Here is a 21,171-nt window from a genome sequence, read left to right on the forward strand (position 1 = left end):
ACTTAAGCAAATTTGTTACTACTGCAATACAAAACGAATGCACATAAAAACGGAATGAAGCAAACAAAATTAACAGCTAAAGGAAATAAACTGATATTCCCAGAGAAAAATAGCCAACCACCCATTAAGAGAGGGTAAAGTTTTGAATCTTGCAAAATTCACATGTGCCATTGCAATCTATCCATCAGCCTACAGAACCACCATGCATAATGTCCTCATAATCCTGAGGCTACCGAGTGAGAGTTCAGAGGTCACTGCATGCAGCATGCTCTGAAGAGCAGCATCCCGTCCGAGTTGATGCACAAGTCCACGGTCTCGTTGGCGGCAATGAAGAGCACGGACCCTCGGCAGACGTTGATCTCAGACGGGTCGGCGGTGGCCAAGGCTTCTCCACTGATTACAAGCAGGATACTCGCAGAATCAATGGAAGATATCGTGTATTCTTCCACGGAACTTGGAATCTGGGTTAAAGAGATTTTCTTTTAGTTTACAACATTTTCCGGTGACATTGAACTTCATTAAATTCTGCAGTCTATTCCGATTATACCGTTTAAAAGGCAGTTAAATAACCTGGACAAATCACACCGAGTATTAAAACAGTAAAGAACTGATAGCAAAGGAGATGATGCAGAGATTCATCAGCATGACTGGGTGGTGTTTCAGTTACGAGGAGAATTTTTTTTCCCTGCCGAGGTGGTTGAGGGGACAGGCTGGATGTATATAAAATTAGGAGGGGTTTAGATAGGAAAGAATGCAGGAAACGTTCCCCATTAGAGAATGGAGAACATAGATTTAGAACATGGACAGTATAGCACAGGAATGGCCCACAATGTTTGTGTCGAACTTGATCCCAAGATATTTTATCTTCCTGCACATGATGCACTTCCCTCTATCCTTTGCACTTCAATAGACAATAGACAATAGACAATAGGTACAGGAGAAGGCCATTTGGCCCATCAAGCCAGTACCGTCATTCAATATGATCATGGCTGATCATCCACAATCAGTGCCCCGTTCCTGCCTTCTCCCCATATCCCCTGACTGCACTATCTTTAAGAGCTCTATCCAACTCTCTCTTGAAAGCATCCAGAGAATTGGCCTCCACTGCCTTCTGAGGCAGAGGATTTCACAGATTCATAACTCTCTGGGTGAAAAGGTTTTTCCTCATCTCCGTTCTAAATGGCCTACCCCTTATTCTCAAGTGCCTATTTAAAAGCCTCTTAAGCACCACTATCGCATTAGCCTCTGCCACCACCCCTGCTAATGCGTCTAGGCTCCCAGCACATGGTGTAAAACAACTTGCCCCGCACATCTCTGTTAAACATTCCCCACAAGGAGTTAGAGATCCAGTGATGATCTGAAGGGGACCTTTACAACCCAGGGAGTGGCGAGAACCTGGAATGCACTGTGAGAAAAAGTGGTAGAAGCAGAATTGTTGACGGCATTTAATAAATGTCTACATGGAAACCTTAATTGTCTGGGCATAGAAGGTTTATAGGCCAAATACAGGATGATGGGATGAACATGGATGGGTGTCCACTGGTTGTTGTGAACATGATGGGCTGAATGGCCTGCTACCTTGTTCTAACTATGTTGCACCTCTGGAGAAGGGGCATGCAGTGTTTGCAATGAGTATACCAGAAACGCGCGATTGTAAGCATCATAAAAGGCTGCAAAGATTGGGGTGATCTTTATCTTGAGAACAGGCTATTGAACAATGATCCTTCTATAGAGGGATGTGGGCCCTACCTGGGCAGGCGGGGCACCTTGATCAGCATGAGCAAGTTGGGCTGAAGAGCCTCTTTCCCAATGCTGTAGGGCTTTAAGGCTCTAACTGATTTAAAATGTATGGACTATTAAAGACTTGTTGGGACTATTAAAGTTAATATCCAAAAGACATGCCTACTTAGTTTTCAATAGAAGAAGCATAAATCTAAGATGAGGCATGGATAATATTTCATCTGAAAATCCTTTGGTCAGGGAATGCAAAACTTATTACTGAATAATCTGGTTGATGAAAATTGCAGACGCATATAAAAGGAAGTAGGATATAAATATATAGACAAGGGAAAAAAGAATGGGGGGGGGGATATATTGTGTAGGTAAATGATAGAAACTTGAGGTAGTTGATAGCAAATGGGAAGAATGAAATGGGGTAGGATTCGTGTAAATGGTCAGCGTAGACTCAGTTGGCTGAAGGGTCCGTCGCAGTACTGTACGACTCTTAAGTGAGATGGTGAAGGAGTAAATAAAATGGAAGGTACACAAGAATGCTGGAGAAACTCAGCGGGTGCAGCAGCATCTATGGAGCGAAGGAAATAGGCAACGTTTCGGGCCGAAACCCTTGCGGGTTTCGACCCGAAACGTTGCCTATTTCCTACAGGGTTTCGACCCGAAACACAAAAATGCTGGAGAAACTCAGCGGGTGCAGCAGCATCTATGGAGCGAAGGAAATAGGCAACGTTTCGGGCCGAAACCCTTCTTGAAATAAAATGGAAGCAAGCTTCAATGGAACATAACCACAGGAGTGGGTCTGAACCAAATTTCTTAGTGGCAATTTTCAAGCAATCTTCTTATCTCAGCCAAGAGCATAAAGATTCAAGCCTGTGGTTTGGCAGGAAGGCAAGTTTCAGCAGCATGCTAAGTTTCTGGATTCCTGGTGTCAAGATTTCTTAACATGCACTTGTTTTGGTGTCAACAGAATGGAAACTAGATCACCACACCGTTACATTGGTATGTATACGCGGCAACAAAAACATGCAGAGGATCAAATACGAGCGGTCTTGGTCAAGAATACAAGTCATACCTCTATTTTTATTACTGAAAAATCAGGCACTGGAGGGTTGTACATGAAAACACATGGATCACAGGGATCCCGAACGAACGGGAAGATCTTTTCTCTTGCTGGGGCAGGCGTGTAATTCAGCATCTCGCAGAGGGTGTGAACGTCAATGAATTTTGGAGTGAGACCAGCTCGCACAGTGTTATCGGAACATGCCATGCATTCTATGCAATCTGGAACAGATGAGCTTAAGTTAATTAGCACTTACTGACGATTCACACAATATCACTACATTTCTCAATAGCGGCCAAAAATAGACTGCAAATTCTTTTTCTTTTTTTTTTAAATGGAAAGCATCTCAACATCACTATGCATATCAGAAATGCGTCTGCATTAAAAATAATGATTATAGAGTCATGCAGCAGAGATGCAGGCTCTTCGGCCCAACTAGTCCATGCAGACCAAGATACCTCATCTAACCCAGTCCTATTTGCGTCTATTTGACTCATATAATAATAATAATAACCATATAACAATTACAGCACGGAAACAGGCCATCTCGGCCCTACAAGTCCGTGCCGAACAACTTTATATTTTTCATATATAATAATACATTTATGGGCGCCTTTCAAGAGTCTCAAGGCCACCTTACAAAAATTTAGCAAGTAGAGGAAAAACATGTAAGCGGAATGAAATAAATAGTAGAGACATGACTAGTACACAAATTAAAGACAGAATTCAATTCAAAACACAATATGAGGCAATTCAAGCACAGATGAAAAGGGAGGGGGACGTGGGGCTAAGGATAGGCAGAGGTGAAGAGATGGGTCTTGAGGTGGGACTGGAAGATGGTGAGGGACACGGAATTACGGATCAGTTGGGGGAGGGAGTTCCAGAGCCTGGGAGCTGCCCTGGAGAAGGCTCTGTCCCCCAAAACTGCGGAGGTTGGACTTGTGGATGGAGAGGAGACCCGGCTGATGTGAATCTGAGGGACCGTGAGGGTTGGTAGGGGGAGAGGAGGTCAGTGAGATATGGGGGGCCAGATGGTGGAGGGTTTTGTAGGTGAGGATCAGGATTTTGTAGGTGATCCGGTGGGAGATGGGAAGCCAGTGAAGTTGTTTGAGGACTGGAGTGATATGATGCCAGGATTTGGTGTGGGTGATGAGTCGGGCGGCTGCGTTCTGGACCAGTTGGAGTCGGTTGATGTAGGTGGAGCTGATGCCAAGGAGAAGTGAGTTGCAGTAGTCCAGTCGGGAGGAGATGAAGGCATGGATGAGTCTTTCAGCAGCGGGAGGTGTGAGAGAGGGTCTGATTTTGGCGATGTTGCGGAGGTGAAAGAAGGAGGTTTTAATGACATGGCGGATGTGAGGCTCAAGGGAGAGGGTGGAATCAAAGATCACGCCAAGGTTGCGGGCCTGGGGACCTGGGGAGACAGTGGTGCCGTCAATGGTGAGAGTGGAGTTATTGATTTTGCTGAGTGTGGATTTGGAGCCTATGAGGAGGAATTCTGTTTTATCGCTGTTGAGTTTGAGGAAGTTATGTTGCATCCAGGTTTTTATAGCTGACAAACAGGAGTTGATATGGGAGAGGGGGGGGGGTTGTGGGGGGATTTGGTGCCGAGGTAGATCTGGGTGTCATCGGCGTAACAGTGGAAGTCCAGGTTGAAGTGGCGGAGTATCTGACCAAGGGGGAGGATGTAGATGATGAAGAGGAGGGGGCCGAGTACGGAGCCTTGGGGAACGCCTTGAGTGACTGTGGCTGTAGCAGAGGTGTGGTTGTGGAGAGAGATGAAGTGGGATCTGTTGGAAAGGTAGGAACGGAGCCAGCTGAGTGCAGAACCTTCAATGCCGAGGTCTTTGAGTCTGGTGAGCAGGATGTTATGGTTCACTGTATCGAAGGCTGCGCTCAGGTCGAGGAGGATGAGGATGTTGAGGGAACCAGTGTCAGCAGAGGCGAGGAGGTCGTTGAGGACTTTGAGGAGAACAGTTTCTGTGCTCTATCCCTCGAAGGCTCTCCTATCCATGTACCTGTCTAGAGGTGTCTTTTAAATGCTGTTATAGTACCCGCCTCAGCTTCCTCCTCTGGCAGCTCGTTCCATATACCCACTGCCATCTACTGAAAAAGTTGCCCTTCAGGTTCCTATTAAATCTTGTCCATCCCACCTTAAACCTACATCCTTTGGTTCTTGATTCCCCGACCCTGGTTAAGAAACTCTGCGCATTCACCCTATATATTCCCTTCATGATGTGACACACCTCTATAAGACTGCCCTCAGCCTCCTGCGCTCCAAGGAATAAAGTCCTAGACTGCCCAGCCTTTCCCAGCTCAGGCCTTCGAGTCCTGGCAACATACTCAAAAAAATGAATATTGTTCACTTAATATCTCACACTGAAAGGCTACAACACTGAGATTACAGCAGATAAAAAGCTCATAAAAAGTCGCCAATTTGTTTTATTCTCCATCAATATTTTCCAACCCACCGAGTGTTCCAACGTTTTCCCTTTTTTCGCTAGCAGAGCTGCATTCTGTAATCTATGGCTCAAAGTTTATTAACACAAATTGTGAGCAGGAATGTGCGAAGTGGTGAGGAATGCCACAAACAGTAGTGAAAAATCTAGAATATTTGCTGAGAAGATCAAAGAAATATTCAACGCTGAGTCTGAACCTACGCTGGAATTAACCGAGGGGTATCGCAATATTTCAATTTAAATCAAATTCAAAATTAGTGTCATTTTAATCCAAGAACTCGTTTCAAAATTGTCATGTCACCTCATGATTTGGTCAAATATTATTTTAGAAAGGTGCAAATTCTTATCAAAGTAAATTTGGTGATGCAGGAGCCCAAGACTTTGGGTGAGCATTTACCATTCACAACTGCTTGGTTTGATAATGAGGTTATTAGGAAAAATATATTGTAATTAAATCTCTTTATTGTTAGTCATTCCAATCCTAGTGCCCAGAAACAGGCCCTTCAGCCCAACAAGTCTATGTTAACCCCATTTACCAAAACTTGGTCTGCAGCCTCCATGTCTGGGGACTCTTAAGGGCCTGTCCCCTTGTCCGCCATTTGCACGTCACGCAGATGGCGGGCGAAGATTTTGTACATCACAAAATCCTGGGACGCCGCGCGCGACCGCGCGTCACTGCCTACGTCACCACACACCATGCGCACGTTGCGTCGTGACATGTAAATGATGTTGCGTAATTAGAAACATAGAAAATAGGTGCAGGAGTAGGCCATTCGGCCCTTCGAGCCTGCACTGCCATTCAATATGATCATGGCTGATCATCCAACTCAGTATCCCGTACCTGCCTTCTATCCATACCCCCTGATCCCTTTAGCCACAACAGCCACATCTAACTCCCTCTTAAATATAGCCAATGATCTGGCCTCAACTACCTTCTGTGGCAGAGAATTCCACAGATTCACCACCCTCTGTGTGAAAAATGTTTTTCTCATCACAGTCCTAAAAGACTTCCCCCTTATCCTTAAACTGTGACCCCTAGTTCTGGACTTCCCCAACATCGGGAACAATCTTCCTGCATCTAGCCTGTCCAACCCCTTAAGAATTTTGTAAGTTTCTATAAGAACCCCCCTCAATCTTCTAAATTCTAGCGTGTACAAGCCAAGTCTACTAAATTCTAGCGTGTACAAGCCGAGTCTACTAAATTCTAGCGTGTACAAGCCGAGTCTTCTAAATTCTAGCGTGTACAAGCCGAGTCTAGGCCAAGTGGGTGAGGCCCTTGAATCTCTCTCCAGGCTGAAGGGTTAATTAACATAGAAACATAGAAAACAGGTGTAGGAGGAGGCCATTTGGCCCTTCGAGCCAGCACCGCCATTCATTGTGATCATGGTTCCAACCCAAAATATCACCTATCCATGTTCTCCAGAGATGCTGGACACAAAAAGCTGGAGTAACACAAATGGTCAGACAGCATCTCTCCTGTCTGACCCGCTGAGTAACTCCAGCTTTATGTCGGTTTAAACCAGCATCTGCAGTTCCTGCCTACGCATTTCTCCACAGATGCTGCCTAACCTGCTGCGTTTCCCCAGCACGTTGTGTCTTTTTATTTTTGTCACATTGCATCTGTCCTCTCTTTTTTCTAAAGTCTTTGGTTCTCACCTCCATAAAGATACGCATGAGGTTCATTAGCTCCCAGGAAGATGGCTTCCCCGGGCTTCAGCTTCACCACATTCAGAAAGTAGATGACAAAGCAGCCGACATCCCCCGGAAACTGGGAGTGTAATCGCAGCAACAGCTCGCCGTTGCTTTCTGCTGCGTCTCTGCCTGCAGCACCTGCAACACAAGTTTAGTCCAGTTGTTTGTCACGTGTACTAAGGGACAGTGAAAAGCTTTTAATGCGTGCTAACCAGTCAGCGGAAAGATAATGCACGATTACAATCGAGCCATTCACAGCGTACAGATACACGATGAGGGAATGGCACAAGGTTTTTATTAGATCCAAACTATGGCTTGCAACACATCAAAACTGGGCACAAAGCATCAAGGCCACAAATACCAGTGACTCAAAACTAGTGCAAATGGAGGGCAGTATTTCAGCTGGGTCCATTCGGCCCTCCTGGGACATGGTGACCCACCTTCCTTTCCAGCAGTCACCAACCTATTGCCCACCATTCCTTCCCCCCTACCCAACACTATTTTCCAGCAACCATGCTATTTTATAAAATTTACATCGAGGAAAATCCAGGATTGTTCACCTTTGAACAAAGTCTGAAGTTAGACTTAACTTTCAAGAAGTTTTAGGGAAACAAAATGCATTGGACTAACACAGTGGGGATGGTGATCATTTTAATTCTCATAATCAAATGCAGCAACTTGATAAGATCTGATGGGTTGCAGAGGAAAGCAGATTGATCGGTCTGTGGGGAAGGTGCATGGAGATTGAGTAGCTCTTTTATACATGTGTAGGAAGGAACTGCAAATGCTGCATTTTAAACCGAAGATAGATACGAACTGCTGGAGTAACTCAGCGGGCCAGGCAGTATCGCAGAAGAGAAGGAATGGGTAATGCTTCAGGTCGAGACCCTTCTTCAGACTGGAAGTCGGGGAAAGGGAAACGAGAGAAATAGAACAAATGAATGTAAGATATGCAAAAAATTAACAATGTTAAAGGAAACAGGCCATTGTTAGCCGTTTGCAAGGTAACGTTGGGTGGGGGAGGGATGGAGAGGGGGAGTGAAGGTGTTACTTGAAGTTAGAGAAATCAATATTGTAAGCTGCCCAGGCGTTTATACAAACAGCCTTCTGCAGTGCAAGAAATTGTGATTATTTTGAGGAAGGGTGAAAATTCACCTTCAGTTGGTGGATCTGAACAGAGGTGGATATGTTAGTCACTGGTTGCATTCATCCCTACATATTGTGACCCATGTAAATTAAAGGAGGGGAGATGAGAACAATAGCTCAGTGCAAATAATCACACACCCATCTCCCCAAGTGCCAGCTCAAACAACATTCTAGCACTAAAGCAACACATCGCTGCTTTATGCCGTACCAAAGATGATGCGAAGCAAATTAGACCCCATTCATCATGGGAAATATGAAAGATTTCATGGTGTTAGTCGAAATGCCAAAAGTTCTCGATATCCTGATTAGCATTTCTCTCTCATCATTCATATTATTGCAGCTTGTAGGATCGTGCCACTTGTAAAATGGGTGCTTGCTTAACACTGACGACAAGTGATTCGTGCTTGTGAGTCACTGCCAACAGCTGTGATGCAATAGATAAGTGCAAATATTGACATCAGAGTCCCATATGTTGGCAAACCCACTTGTTAGAAACCAAGAGATATTTCATTGCACATTAGTTAAGTGCAAACTAATTTACATTTGGCCTCAACGGCGTACTGCTGTGTGTTAATAGCACAAACCTTCTTCCAGCACTCTCTTCACCAACATGTTCAGCTGATCAACAAAGGTCTTCTTTTCACAGTTCATCATTCTGGTAAAGCATTTCTTCAAAGCATCCGATATCTGGCGTGGGTGACCTGGGCTATTTTCAAGTATTTCCGCAGCTTCGTTGCCAATCACTGCATGGAACTCCGGGACATCTGCAACAAAGCACAAATGTTTCAGAGATAAAAGGGAAACCATCAAATGTCACATCTCTGTTGAAGAACGCTGGAGTAAAAAAAAAAAACACATATTGAACCAATTTTTTGTTTGAAGTAAAAGTGGATACCTCAGCGATATTGAAAATATTTGTATTAACACATTAATTTTAAGGGCGGCATGGTGGCGCAGCGGTAGAGTTGCTGCCATACAGCGCCGGAGACCCGGGTGCGCTTCCAACTACGGGTGCTGAATGTACGGAGTTTGTACGTTCTCCCTGTGACCTGCCTCTATTTTCTCTGAGATCGTCGGTTTCCTCCCACACTTCAAAGACGTTCAGGTTTGTAGGTTAATTCGCTTGGTATAAGTGTAAATTGTCCCTAGTGTGTGTAAGATAGTGTTAATGCGCTGGTCAGTACGGACTTAGTGGGCCGAAGGGCCTGTTTCCACGCAGTATCACTAGAAATAAATGTTCCTTTACAATTATTCATTTCAAACTTGGTGATCGTAAAAAGATTGTGCATTTCAAAGCCTCTTTCTTAGTCCATCTCAAAACCGTTTATAACTATTGAATTACATATAAGGGATACACTTCTTTATATTCAGTCTGGCACATTGCCACAACTTGTAGAGCTGCCAACTGACATCTCCAGCTATCCGGATTCAGTCCTGACTGGTATTCATAAGGTCATATGTGATAGGAGTCAGAATTAGGCCATTCGGCCCATCAAGTCTACTTCACCATGCAATCATGGCTGATCTATCTCTCTCAACTAACTCCATTTTCCCCAGATCCTCTGACGCCCATACTAATCAAGAATCTATCTCTCTCTGCATTAAATATATATTCTCTACATCCAAATGTCTCCATTCTAATTCTAATATAGGTAATGTGTTCTCTATGTGGATCTGTGTATATTCCCCGCGGGAATTCGTTTTTCTCCCGTTCCCTTCCCCGTACCAAAGACATGCAGGTTTGTACATTAATTAGCCATTGTAAACGTCCCTCTAAACATAGAAAATAGAAAATAGGTGCAGGAGTAGGCCATTCGGCCCTTCTAGCCTGCACCGCTACTCAATATGATCATGGCTGATCATCCAACTCAGTATCCTGTATCTGCCTTCTCTCCACACCCCCTGATCCCTTTAGCCACAAGGGCCACAACATCTAACTCCCTCTTAAATATAGCCAATGTACTGGCCTCAACTACTTTCTGTGGCAGAGAATTCTACTCTAGTTTGTAGGTGAGCAATAGAATCTGGCAGATTATGGCGATCAAAAGAATTAGGCATGATACTTGTCGCTGAGTGCTAGGATCAGAAGGGTTGAACTTGCAAAATTGCTCTAAAAAAATTAAGATAATAGCCTGCAGTGTTTCTTTCCCCCGATAAGAATTACCAACAGGATTTCCTGGAGATTGACCAGGATGTTACAGGGAGGAGAAGGAACACCTCTTACTTTTCAAAAATCCAATGATTTCCTCCACAGGTCTGAATCCGCAAAGTGCTTCAAATGGAGTCAGTGCAATGGCCATCTCTGGCTTGTGATTTTTATCAGGATATCGATCTGGAAACTGTGCATGAAGCTTCGCAGCTAGTTCCTGCAGGACACAAGTTCCAAACCTATGAACAATGCAGTACTATTCCGTAAAATATCAACTCTGACTTCAATTGCTGACTTCTATGTTTATTTGGCTCATGCCTTGGTGCTAGGAATCTTGGAACAGGAGGAAATATATCCAAGCCAGGAGCAGTAAGAACCAAGTCAATATCATTCTATTCTGTACAACAGCATGAGACAAACCTTTCCCCACCCTGGCCCGATAGTGGTAGCATTTCCGCCCCTTCGTTCATAGCCCATCATAAATACTTGGGGGAACAATGTAAATGATTTAAATACTTTGCCTAAATTCTGACCTTAGGAAAGCTCCCAATGCACTACAATGAAAAAAAATAATGCTTAGAAATATGTAGGAAGGGACTGCAGATGCTGGTTTACACCAAAATGTTGTGTAACTCAGCGGGACTGGCAGCATCTCTGGATAGAAGGAATGGGTGACATCTCGAGTCGAGACGTCTGAAGAAGGGTCTCGACCCGAAACCTCACTCAATCCTTCTATCCAGTGATGCTGTCTGTCCCGCTGAGTTACTCCAGCATTTAGTGTCTATGCAAAGAAACATTTTTGAAGTGTAGTTTACTTTAGTTTAGAGATTTTGCATAGAAACAGTCCCCTCGGCCGACCAAATCCACACTGACAATCGATCACCTGTTATCCCATTTTCTCATCCTAAAAATTGGGGGCAATTAAAAAAAAAAATGTTTTCAAGCAGATGCCAATTATAACCTATAAACGTGCACATCAACTCAAAAAGGATCTATGGAGCGAAGGAAATAGGCAACGTTTCAGGCCGAAACCCTTCTTCAAACTGAAGAAGGGTTTCGGCCCGAAACGTTGCCTATTTCCTTCGCTCCATAGATGCTGCTGCACCCGCTGAGTTTCTCCAGCTTTTTTGTGTAACCTTCGATTCTCCAGCATCTGTAGTTCCTTCTTAAACTCAAAAAGGATACTTTATAAATTTCTGATTTCTATTTTTATTTGGTTTGTTCCCTGCGGGTGGATGCGGAAGGACATTGAAACACCTGAGAGAAGCCCACACAATCACAGGGAGAAGTTTCTCCACATCTCAGTACACATGACAATAATAAACTCACAATACAAAGAGTTTGTGCAGCATATGGGGGAAAAAGGAGAGGAGTCAGATGAATGGGGAATGCTCAGCTGGAGGCCGGCATGATCAGGAAGTAGCCATAAGATGGAGACGACTTCTTGTTTAGGCATGTGATGAGTGCAACTTGGCGAGCAACGATAGAGCTGCTGCCGCTAGCCCGTCCCACTTAGGAAACCTGAACGGAAACCTCCTAAGGTTTCCGTGCAGTTCCCGGAGGTTGCAGGTGGTTGCCGGAGGTTGCAGGTAGTGGAAGCAGGTAGGAAGACTGACAAAAACCTCCGGGAACCGCACGGAAACCTTGGGTGGAGCGCAAAAGTCTCCAGAGGTTTCCGTTCAGTTTCCTAAGTGGGACAGGGGCATTTACAGCGCATTGCCAGACACCCGGGTTCGATCCCAACTGCGGGTACTGCCTGTACGGAGTTTGTACATCCTCCCCGTGACCCCGTGGGTTTTCTCAGAGATCTTCGGTTTCCTCCCACACACTAAAGGCGTACGGGTTTGTGGGTTAATTGGCTCGGTGTAAATGTAACAATTGTCCCTAGGATTGTGTTAATGTGTGGGGATCGCCGTTCAGTACGGACTCGGTGGGCCGAAGGGCCCTTTTTCCGCCCTGTACCTCTAAAATAAACTAAATGCATTTATACTCGAAGCAAAGTTTGCTGTGTTTTAAAACAATTTTGTTTGGAGTTTGAGACTACAGAGAGCAAACAAAATCAAAGCGTATATTGCACGCTCCACACACGGCTATCTACCCAATGATGCTGCATGTAAAGTACTACAAAACCTTTTGCTTGCCTTGTTCGGATGAGCTTGAATAGATAACGAGATGTTGACTGAGAGCACCTTGAACAAAAAGGGCAGCTCTCCTTGGAAGATATCCTTCACTTTTGACCCCAGGCCGTTAGGGTGCTTCGAAATCCACTGCCCGAGAGTCTTTTGGGAAATTCTGTTGTCGCAAATGAGTGCATCTCCTTTGGGGTGTGCTCCCATCCATAGCTAATGGAAAAAAATAATAATAATCATAAAACAGCATCACCTCTCAAGCTAGCTGATAATTTCCACATCTCGCAATATTGCAAAACGTGTTTCCTAATTATATTGCACATGGGTTTCTCATTTTTGAGTTGCTTGTTCACATGGCAACACCTTCAATAAATGCACTCTGTGAATGAGGTACTTGTAAATTTAATTTATATTAAATTGCCGTATGTTTTTATCAGTAGTCTTCCTTCCCAGCATGAAGCAAAGCTGTCCAAAGCATAATTTATACATAAATTACTTCGCTGTTCTCTCAATACACGCCAATGAGCAGAGTGACATTACTAAATTTTTAAGTCTGTGCCACACTGTAGTTCTCAATAAATTGTGTTCAGTTCCTGGCACCGTGTTATAGGAAAGATTTCACCTGGAAAAGGTCAAATTTACGAGGATGTTGCCAGGATCTGGGCTCCCTCACGTGACCGAAAAATTCTATTCACTGGAGCACAGGAGGTGATCTGTAGGGTACACAAGTGTTATAGATCAGGTAATGCATGTGCCCAGAGTAGTGAATGGGGGAAAGCGGAAAAAAGATTTCATAGGAATTCAACACCACACAAAATGGTGGAATGGAACAAGGCTGTCGATATTTGAGCTGAAATCCCAATGTTTGAGAAACAGTTAGCTTGTCGGGATATGGACCGTGAAGCACAGCGACCTAAATTTTTATCAGTAGAAAGTAAGGTAATTACAAGAGGGAACTGAAGGTGCCAATCCAGCGGAAGTGTTTAGCAGACATTTGCTATGGAGATTTACAGGTCCAAAATATCGGGAATTATCGCGTTTGCTCCCTGAATTTCATCAAAAATGAGGCATTATTAACTTACTTTTGATGAAATTCAGCGAGCAAACGCGATTTACGGTAATGGCTGCTCGTTGGTACTCGGGGCTCTCGTGGACATTTTTCAACATGTTGAAAAATCTTGCCGAGCGAGTCTTCCCGAGTACCTGCCGTCAGCGTTACGGGCCGCTAAGAGACGTCCCCGAGCTCCGACGTACCCGCTACGTTCATTCTCCGTGCTTCCCACGAGTTTGATTTTTTTTAAACTCGGGAGAGCTCTTGGAATGAACTCGTACCGTGGGACAGGGCCATCACGTTGCTTTGCAAAAAATTAAGTAACAGCTGCAGATTCAACAAGCACAGACAATGGAAAAAAATATCCCAGCGAGCACCGTTTCGTTTAACGCTCCATTTTCTAGGAATGTGTCTGGAACTCCAATCGAGGTATTACCATTTAGTCACACAACAAAAACATATCTTGAACATGCAAGCGACCGTAGATAAAACAGTTCATGCAAAGCTGCAGAATAAAGAATGCAGTACAGGATCAGCAGCCAAAGCAGCAAAACAAGTCAGAGAAAGTTTCCAAAGATTTGACACTACGATCTTAAAACGCTCGCCCATCTAGCCTGTCCACACACGCATCTCCTCGTTGAAAATGATGGCCTAGGATTTTGTTTGAAGCATAATGAAGAAAATACCTCAGCATAGGGCTTTTCTTCATCAATGACTACCGAAGAATCATTACATGAAACCAGTTTTGCCACCTCGCTGTCCAGTCCAACCTTCCCCCAGGCGTAATGCTGCACGGCACATTTCAACGGAAACACTAGGGAGAAACAAAAGATTGTAAAGCTCTAATGGTCTCTGAATCTCAGCACAATACCCAAGTTTCCAAGAAGACACATGGAACAAGGACGGCATGGTGGCAACGTTACTGCCTTACAGTAATATAATATCAAGGGGGTAGTTAGCGTGTGTGTGGAGGGGGGGTTTAGCTAGTGTGTGTGACGCTGCATGCTGCACCCCCCCCTCCTCCCCGCAACCGCACGTTAGGGGAACAGACCCAACGGGTCTGCACTTGGTCGAGTGCATTTTAAAAATGGACACCGTACGATGAAATAGACATTAGAAAATTCTTACAGGGCAATTAGTTTGCACGGAACTTTGGGGCCCCACCATCCAGAACACAGTTGGAGTTTGCAATTTCATTGTGCTGGTTACTTGTTAAAATTTAAAGCTGAGATTGACAAAAAAATGTTTATTAACCAAAAATATCGAGGAATATGAGGGTTATGGCCTAATGATAATCTTGTTAAATAATGGAAGAGACTTACGGGCTGAATTGTGAATTATTGTTCCAAAATACCAAGAGTCTAGAGAGGGTGTACAATGTGTATATTGTCATATGGTGCTGGCTCGAAGGGCCTACTCAAGAGCCCTGTCTAGTTCTCTCTTGAAAGCATCCAGAGAACCTGCCTCCACCGGCCTCTGAGGCAGAGAATTCCACTGACTCACCACTCTCTGTGAGAAAAGGTGTTTCCTTGTCTCCGTTCTTAATGGCTTACTCCCTATTCTTAAACTGTGGCCCCTGGTTCTGGACTCCCCCAACATCGGGAACACGTTTCCTGCCTCTAGCGTGTCCAAGCCCTTAACAATCTTATGTGTTTCAATGAGATCCCCTCTCATACTTCAGAGTGTACAAACTCCAGAGTGTACAAGCTTCTCCATAGAGATTGACAACTGCAGATATCCTCAGCACAAGAGGAATGAAAGCAAACGTGCACACACCCTGCAGTGATTGCAAAAGCAAATTTAAATGCATGCATCACTGGAAATGAATGCAAACCATCCTGCTAACCCAGTAGGTAAACACATCACACAATGCCTGTCACCTGTCCAAAATCTCCCATCGGCCCATGATATCAAAAACCATGACAGAATTATAATTGTTAGTGAAAAACATACTGCCCAAATGTCAACTTGACCAGCCTAAATTATAGGTAGGGAGAAACGGCCAAGGTTGATGCCAGAAATTAATTTTAAAAGCCTTACGGGCTACTTTAAAAAAGATCTGAGGATTCTAATACAATAATCTTACTGTTCGGATTTATTCAGATTACGTACTGCAAAACTCTGATAAGAGAGGACAAGGTTGGGGTAGAGGGGGGACTGAGGGATTACAACTGAGGGAGGGATAGTTCAGGGTCAGGAAGGGACAAGGACGAGGGGGGGGGAGAAAGAGAAAGGTGTGAATGAGGAGAGGGGGGGCAGGTTGGAGACGGGGGGGGGAGGGAGAGGGAGAAGGAGGTGGGGAGAGGGGTGCGAGTGAAAACTTTGAGAGGGAGGTTTCAGGGTCAGGGAGGGAAGAGGACAAGTTGGGATGAGGGGGGGGCTGATTTATTACTCAGAGGGAGGTGTTAAGAGCAAGAATGGACGAGGTGGTGGTGGGGGGGGGGGGGGGGGGGGGGGGGGGGGGGGGGGGGGGGGGGGGGGGGGGAGGGGGGGGGGGGGGGGGGAAGGGGGGGGGGGGGGGGGGGGGGGGGGGTGGGGGGGGGGGGGGGGGGGGGGGGGGGGGGGATGAATGCTGGGGGGGGGGGGGGGGGGGAGGTAAAGCTGGGGGGCAGGAAGATTATTCCCGATGTTGGAGGAAGTCCTGAACAAGGGGTCACAGTTTAAGGATAAAAGGGAAGTCTTTTAGGACCGAGATTATTAAATCATTTTTTTACACAGAGGGTGGTGAATCTGTGGAATTCTCTGCCACAGAAGGTAGTTGATGCCAGTTCATTGGCTATATTTAAGAGGGAGTTAGATGTGGCCAGAGTTGGAACACATCCAATGGGCCAAATTACATTTTTATTTTATTCTAAGATATAAAAAGGGAGCAGAAGTAACAAACTACTGGAGGAACTTGGAGGATTAGACATCACCTGTTGAGGGAAATGGTCAGACAAGAATTATTGTATGTGGAGGAGATGAAGCAGTAATTGAATGTTGAGCAAACGATAAACTGCTGAAGGCACTCAACGGGTCAGGCGGCATCCATGAAGGGAATGGACAGACAGGGAGCTAGATGTGGCTAAAGGGATCAGGGGGTATGGAGAGAAGGCAGGTACAGGATGGGGAGGGGGAAGGTGGGGAGGGGACATGATCATAATGAACGGGGTGGGGGCTCGAAGGGTAGAGGATGGCCTACTCCTGAAGGGGAGAGGTTTCTAATGGGGGGTGATGGGGAGAGGACAGGGTGGGGGTGGGAGGGGGAGAGGACAGGGTGGGGGGGGGGAAGAGGACAAGGTGGGGGGTGGGGAGAAGACAAGGTGGGGGTGGGGAGGGGTCAAGGTGGGGGTGGGGAGGGGTCAAGGTGGGGGTGGGGAGGGGACAAGGTGGGGGTGGTGGAGGGGAGAGACATGGTGGGGGTGGGGGGGGAGGACATGGTGGGGGGGAAGGGGAGAGGGACATGGTGGGGGTGAAGGGGAGGGGACAGGGTGGGGGTGGGGAGGGGACAAGGTGGGGGGAAGGGGGAGGGGACAAGGTGGGGGGGAGGGGACAGATGGGGGTGAGGAGAAGGACAAGGTGGGGGTGGGGGAGGACAAGGTGGGGGTGGGGAGGGGACAAGGTGGGGGGGAGGAGACGATAAGGTGGGGGGGAGAGGACAAGGTGGGGGTGAAGGGGAGGGGATAAGGGTGGGGGTGGGGAGGGGACAAGGTGGGGGGTGGGGAGGGGACAGGGGGGGGGGGGGGGGGGGGGGGGGGGGGGGAAGAGGACAAACATAGAAACATAGAAATTAGGTGCAGGAGTAGGCCATTCGGCCCTTCGAGCCTGCACCGCCATTTAATATGATCATGGCTGATCATCCAACTCAGTATCCCGTACCTGCCTTTTCTCCATACCCTCTGATCCCCTTGGCCATAAGGGCCACATCTAACTCCCTCTTAAATATAGCTAAAAACAAGGTGGGGGGGGGGGGGAAGACATGGTGGGGGTGGGGAAGAGGACAAGGTGGGGGGGGGGAGGAGAGGACAGGGTGGGGGTGAAGGGGAGAGGACATGGTGGGGGTGAAGGGGAGAGGACATGGTGGGGGTGAAGGGGAGAGGACAAGGTGGGGGTGAAGGGGAGAGGACAAGGTGGGGGTGAAGGGGAGAGGACAAGGTGGGGGTGAAGGGGAGAGGACAAGGTGGGTGGGTAGGTGTGTGGGTGAATGAGCAAAATCCTTCCCCTCAAGCCACTGCATGAGAGGCGCGGGCCCGCATTGCCGGCCGAATGAACCCGCCGCAGCTCCCTGTGCCCGATGAGCCACCTCATCCCCACACACAGTGAGAGGGTGAGAGCCACCTCATCCCCACACACAGTGGGTGAGAGCCACCTCATCCCCACACACAGTGGGTGAGAGCCGCCTCATCCCCACACACAGTGAGAGGGTGAGAGCCGCCGTAACGTGTGACCTGCCCGCTCTTCACACAACCCTCACCTTTCACCGTCGCCATCACCGCCCTCTCTGGAAGACGACGCTTGCTTGCGTGTGAGGTCACCGTCATGCGTAATCACGTACAGCGCGTACCCGTGATGCCTGCTGGGAGTTGTAGTCGCATCCAGGAAACCTCAGTGTTATGAGCAAAGATAATAATAATAATAATAATAATAATAATAATAAATTTTATAATATAATATAAATTTAGAGTCATGCAGCAGAGATGCAGGCTCTTCGGCCCAACTAGTCCATGCAGACCAAGATACCTCATCTAACCCAGTCCTATTTGCGTCTATTTGACTCATATAATAATAATAATAATAATAATAATAATAATAATAATAATAATAATAATAATAATAATAATAATAATAATAATAAATTTTATAATATAATATAAATTTAGAGTCATGCAGCAGAGATGCAGGCTCTTCGGCCCAACTAGTCCATGCAGACCAAGATACCTCATCTAACCCAGTCCTATTTGTGTCTATTTGAATCATATAATAATAATAATAATAATAATAATAATAATAATAATAATAATAATAATAAATTTTATAATATAATATAAATTTAGTCATGCAGCAGAGATGCAGGCTCTTCGGCCCAACTAGTCCATGCAGACCAAGATACCTCATCTAACCCAGTCCTATTTGCGTCTATTTGAATCATATAATAATAATAATAATAATAATAATAATAATAATAATAATAATAATAATAATAATAATAATAATAATAATAAATTTTATAATATAATATAAATTTAGAGTCATGCAGCAGAGATGCAGGCTCTTCGGCCCAACTAGTCCATGCAGACCAAGATACCTCATCTAACCCAGTCCTATTTGCGTCTATTTGACTCATATAATAATAATAATAACCATATAACAATTACAGCACGGAAACAGGCCATCTCGGCCCTACAAGTCCGTGCCGAACAACTTTATATTTTTCATATATAATAATATATTTATGGGCGCCTTTCAAGAGTCTCAAGGACACCTTACAAAAATTTAGCAAGTAGAGGAAAAACATGTAAGCGGAATGAAATAAATAGTAGAGACATGACTAGTACACAAAGTAAAGACAGAATTCAATTCAAAACACAATATGAGGCAATTCAAGCACAGATGAAAAGGGAGGGGGACGTGGGGCTAAGGATAGGCAGAGGTGAAGAGATGGGTCTTGAGGCGGGACTGGAAGATGGTGAGGGACACGGAATTGCGGATCAGTTGGGGGAGGAAGTTCCAGAGCCTGGGAGCTGCCCTGGAGAAGGCTCTGTCCCCAAAACTGCGGAGATTGGATTTGTGGATGGAGAGGAGACCGGCTGATGTGGATCTGATGTGGAGGAGCTCCTCTAGTATCTTTGATTATGAGAGAGTCAAAAGTCACGATAGACACAAAATGCTGGAATAACTCAATGGGCCAGGCAGCATCTCTGGATAGAAGGAACGGGTGACCCGAAACATCACCCACCCCTTCTATCCAGAGATGCTGCCCCGCTGAGTTATTCCAGCATTTTGTGTCTATCTTTGGTGTAAACCAGCATCCAAAGCTCCTTCCTACACATCAATTGTCAATAGTGCTTTATTGCCATATGTCCCAGATAGAACAATAACATTCTTACTTGCAGCAGCACAACAGAATTTGTAAGAGAGAGTCAAGATTCCCACATTGATCTTTCTATCCTGGGCCTCCTCCACTGTCAGAGTGAGATCAAACACAAATTGGAGGAACACCACCTCATATTTTGCTTGGGATGCTTACAACCCAGCGATATGAATATTGATTGGATCTTGGGCAGAGCAGTTACCAAATCAAATTGCGATGAATTCTGGTAGGATGCTTTCCATGTGCATAAAGAAACTGCAGATACTAATTTAAACCGAAGATAGACACAAAATGCTGGAGTAACTCAGTGGGTCAGGCAGCATCTCTGGAGAAATGGAATAGGGTTTCAGATATATTAAATACCACAACCTCAAATAAGCTCTGAACTGCATAGACTTGGGGAAATTGGTTTGTCCTTCTGCACTATTATTGTTAGTTTGTTTTGTTATGTATTCGTGTCATACGTCATAAGTCCAAGTTCAAGTGAGTTTATTGTCATGTGTCCCTGTAAAGGACAATGACATTTTTGATTTGCTTCAGCACACAAAAACTTACTACAAAACAGATAAGTGGGCACAAAATTTCGTTCAGACTGAAAGGTCTGAATGACAATAAAGGAAATTCAATTCAATTCAATTCAAGTGATAGTAGAATTAGGCCATTCGACCCAGGTCTAGTGTGTGTATATATATATATATATATATATATATATATATATATTTGGTCCTGCCTCAAGACCCATCTCTTCACCTCTGCCTATCCTTAGCCCCACATCCCCCTCCCTGTTCATCTGTGCATTAATTGCCTTATTATTGTGTTTTATATTGAATTCTGTCTTTACTTTGTGTACTAGTCATGTCTCTACTATTTATTGAATTCCCCTTACATGTTTTTTCTCTACCTGCTAAATTTTTGTAAGATGTCGTTGAGACTCTTGAAAGGCGCCCATAAATAAAATTTATTATTATTATTATTATTATTATTATATATATACACACACATATATACAGACACACTCATATATATATATATGTGTGTGAGTGTGTGTGTAATACAACTATTTTTTCTCCTTTATTGTAGTGTTTAGTGTGGTGTGTTGCATGGCTGATTTTTTGTCACAGTCACTATATCTGGCGATGCAGTTAGAATCCCTTATCATTATTCAGCAGAACTCTAGCTTTTGCGATGAAACTGCCTTGAACTGAAACGTTGACTGTTTTGATCTCCAAAACTGCTGTATAACTTGCAGAGTCTTTGTTCTTCAGATTATCAGCATCTTAAGTTTATTTATCTGCTTTTTGGTTGCCTGCTTTTGGTGTCTTCCAGCCAATATGTTGCATGGCTTCAATTCAATTCAATTCAAGTGATAGTAGAATTAGGCCATTCGACCCAGGTCTAGTGTGTGTATATATATATATATATATATTACTGTTATTTGTTTTTAAATCTCTGAATGGGCTCGCCCCGCCTTACCTCTCTGAGCTGCTCCACCCATACACTCCTGCCCGGTCCCTCAGGTCAGCTGGTCAGCTGCTCCTGGAGGTACCGAGGTCTAGTCGGAGGCTCAGAGGGGATAGAGCCTTCTCTGTTGCTGCTCCGGCACTCTGGAACACCCTGCCGCTGCACATCAGACAGGCCCCCTCACTGTCCATCTTCAAATCCAGTGTTAAAACGCATTTGTACT

General features: G+C 45.1%; 1 protein-coding gene across 1 annotated transcript; it reads right to left on the reverse strand.

The window, feature by feature from the left end:
* Positions 1 to 17,935, reverse strand: mpi (mannose phosphate isomerase). The gene is made up of 8 exons (XM_055662526.1): positions 17,871 to 17,935; positions 14,104 to 14,231; positions 12,379 to 12,579; positions 10,313 to 10,454; positions 8,673 to 8,852; positions 6,907 to 7,080; positions 2,807 to 3,015; positions 1 to 461 (listed from the first exon to the last, which is right to left on the reverse strand). The coding sequence occupies exons 1-8, from the start codon at positions 17,884 to 17,886 to the stop codon at positions 252 to 254; spliced, it is 1,260 nt and encodes a 419-aa protein (XP_055518501.1). The 5' UTR covers positions 17,887 to 17,935; the 3' UTR covers positions 1 to 251.
* Positions 17,936 to 21,171: the final 3,236 nt, after the last annotated feature.

Source organism: Leucoraja erinacea, chromosome 36, assembly GCF_028641065.1.
Source record: "Leucoraja erinacea ecotype New England chromosome 36, Leri_hhj_1, whole genome shotgun sequence".
Classification (NCBI taxonomy): domain Eukaryota; kingdom Metazoa; phylum Chordata; class Chondrichthyes; order Rajiformes; family Rajidae; genus Leucoraja; species Leucoraja erinaceus.

What these genes read in the sequence shown, in the direction of transcription:
- mpi (XM_055662526.1), bottom strand. An exon ending in AAGAAAAGCCCTATGCTGAG is followed by an intron (nt 12,580 to 14,103) that starts GTATTTTCTTCA and finishes TTTTTCCATTAG; the next exon opens with CTATGGATGGGAGCACACCC. An exon ending in AATCATTGGATTTTTGAAAA is followed by an intron (nt 8,853 to 10,312) that starts GTAAGAGGTGTT and finishes GCTTTGTTGCAG; the next exon opens with ATGTCCCGGAGTTCCATGCA.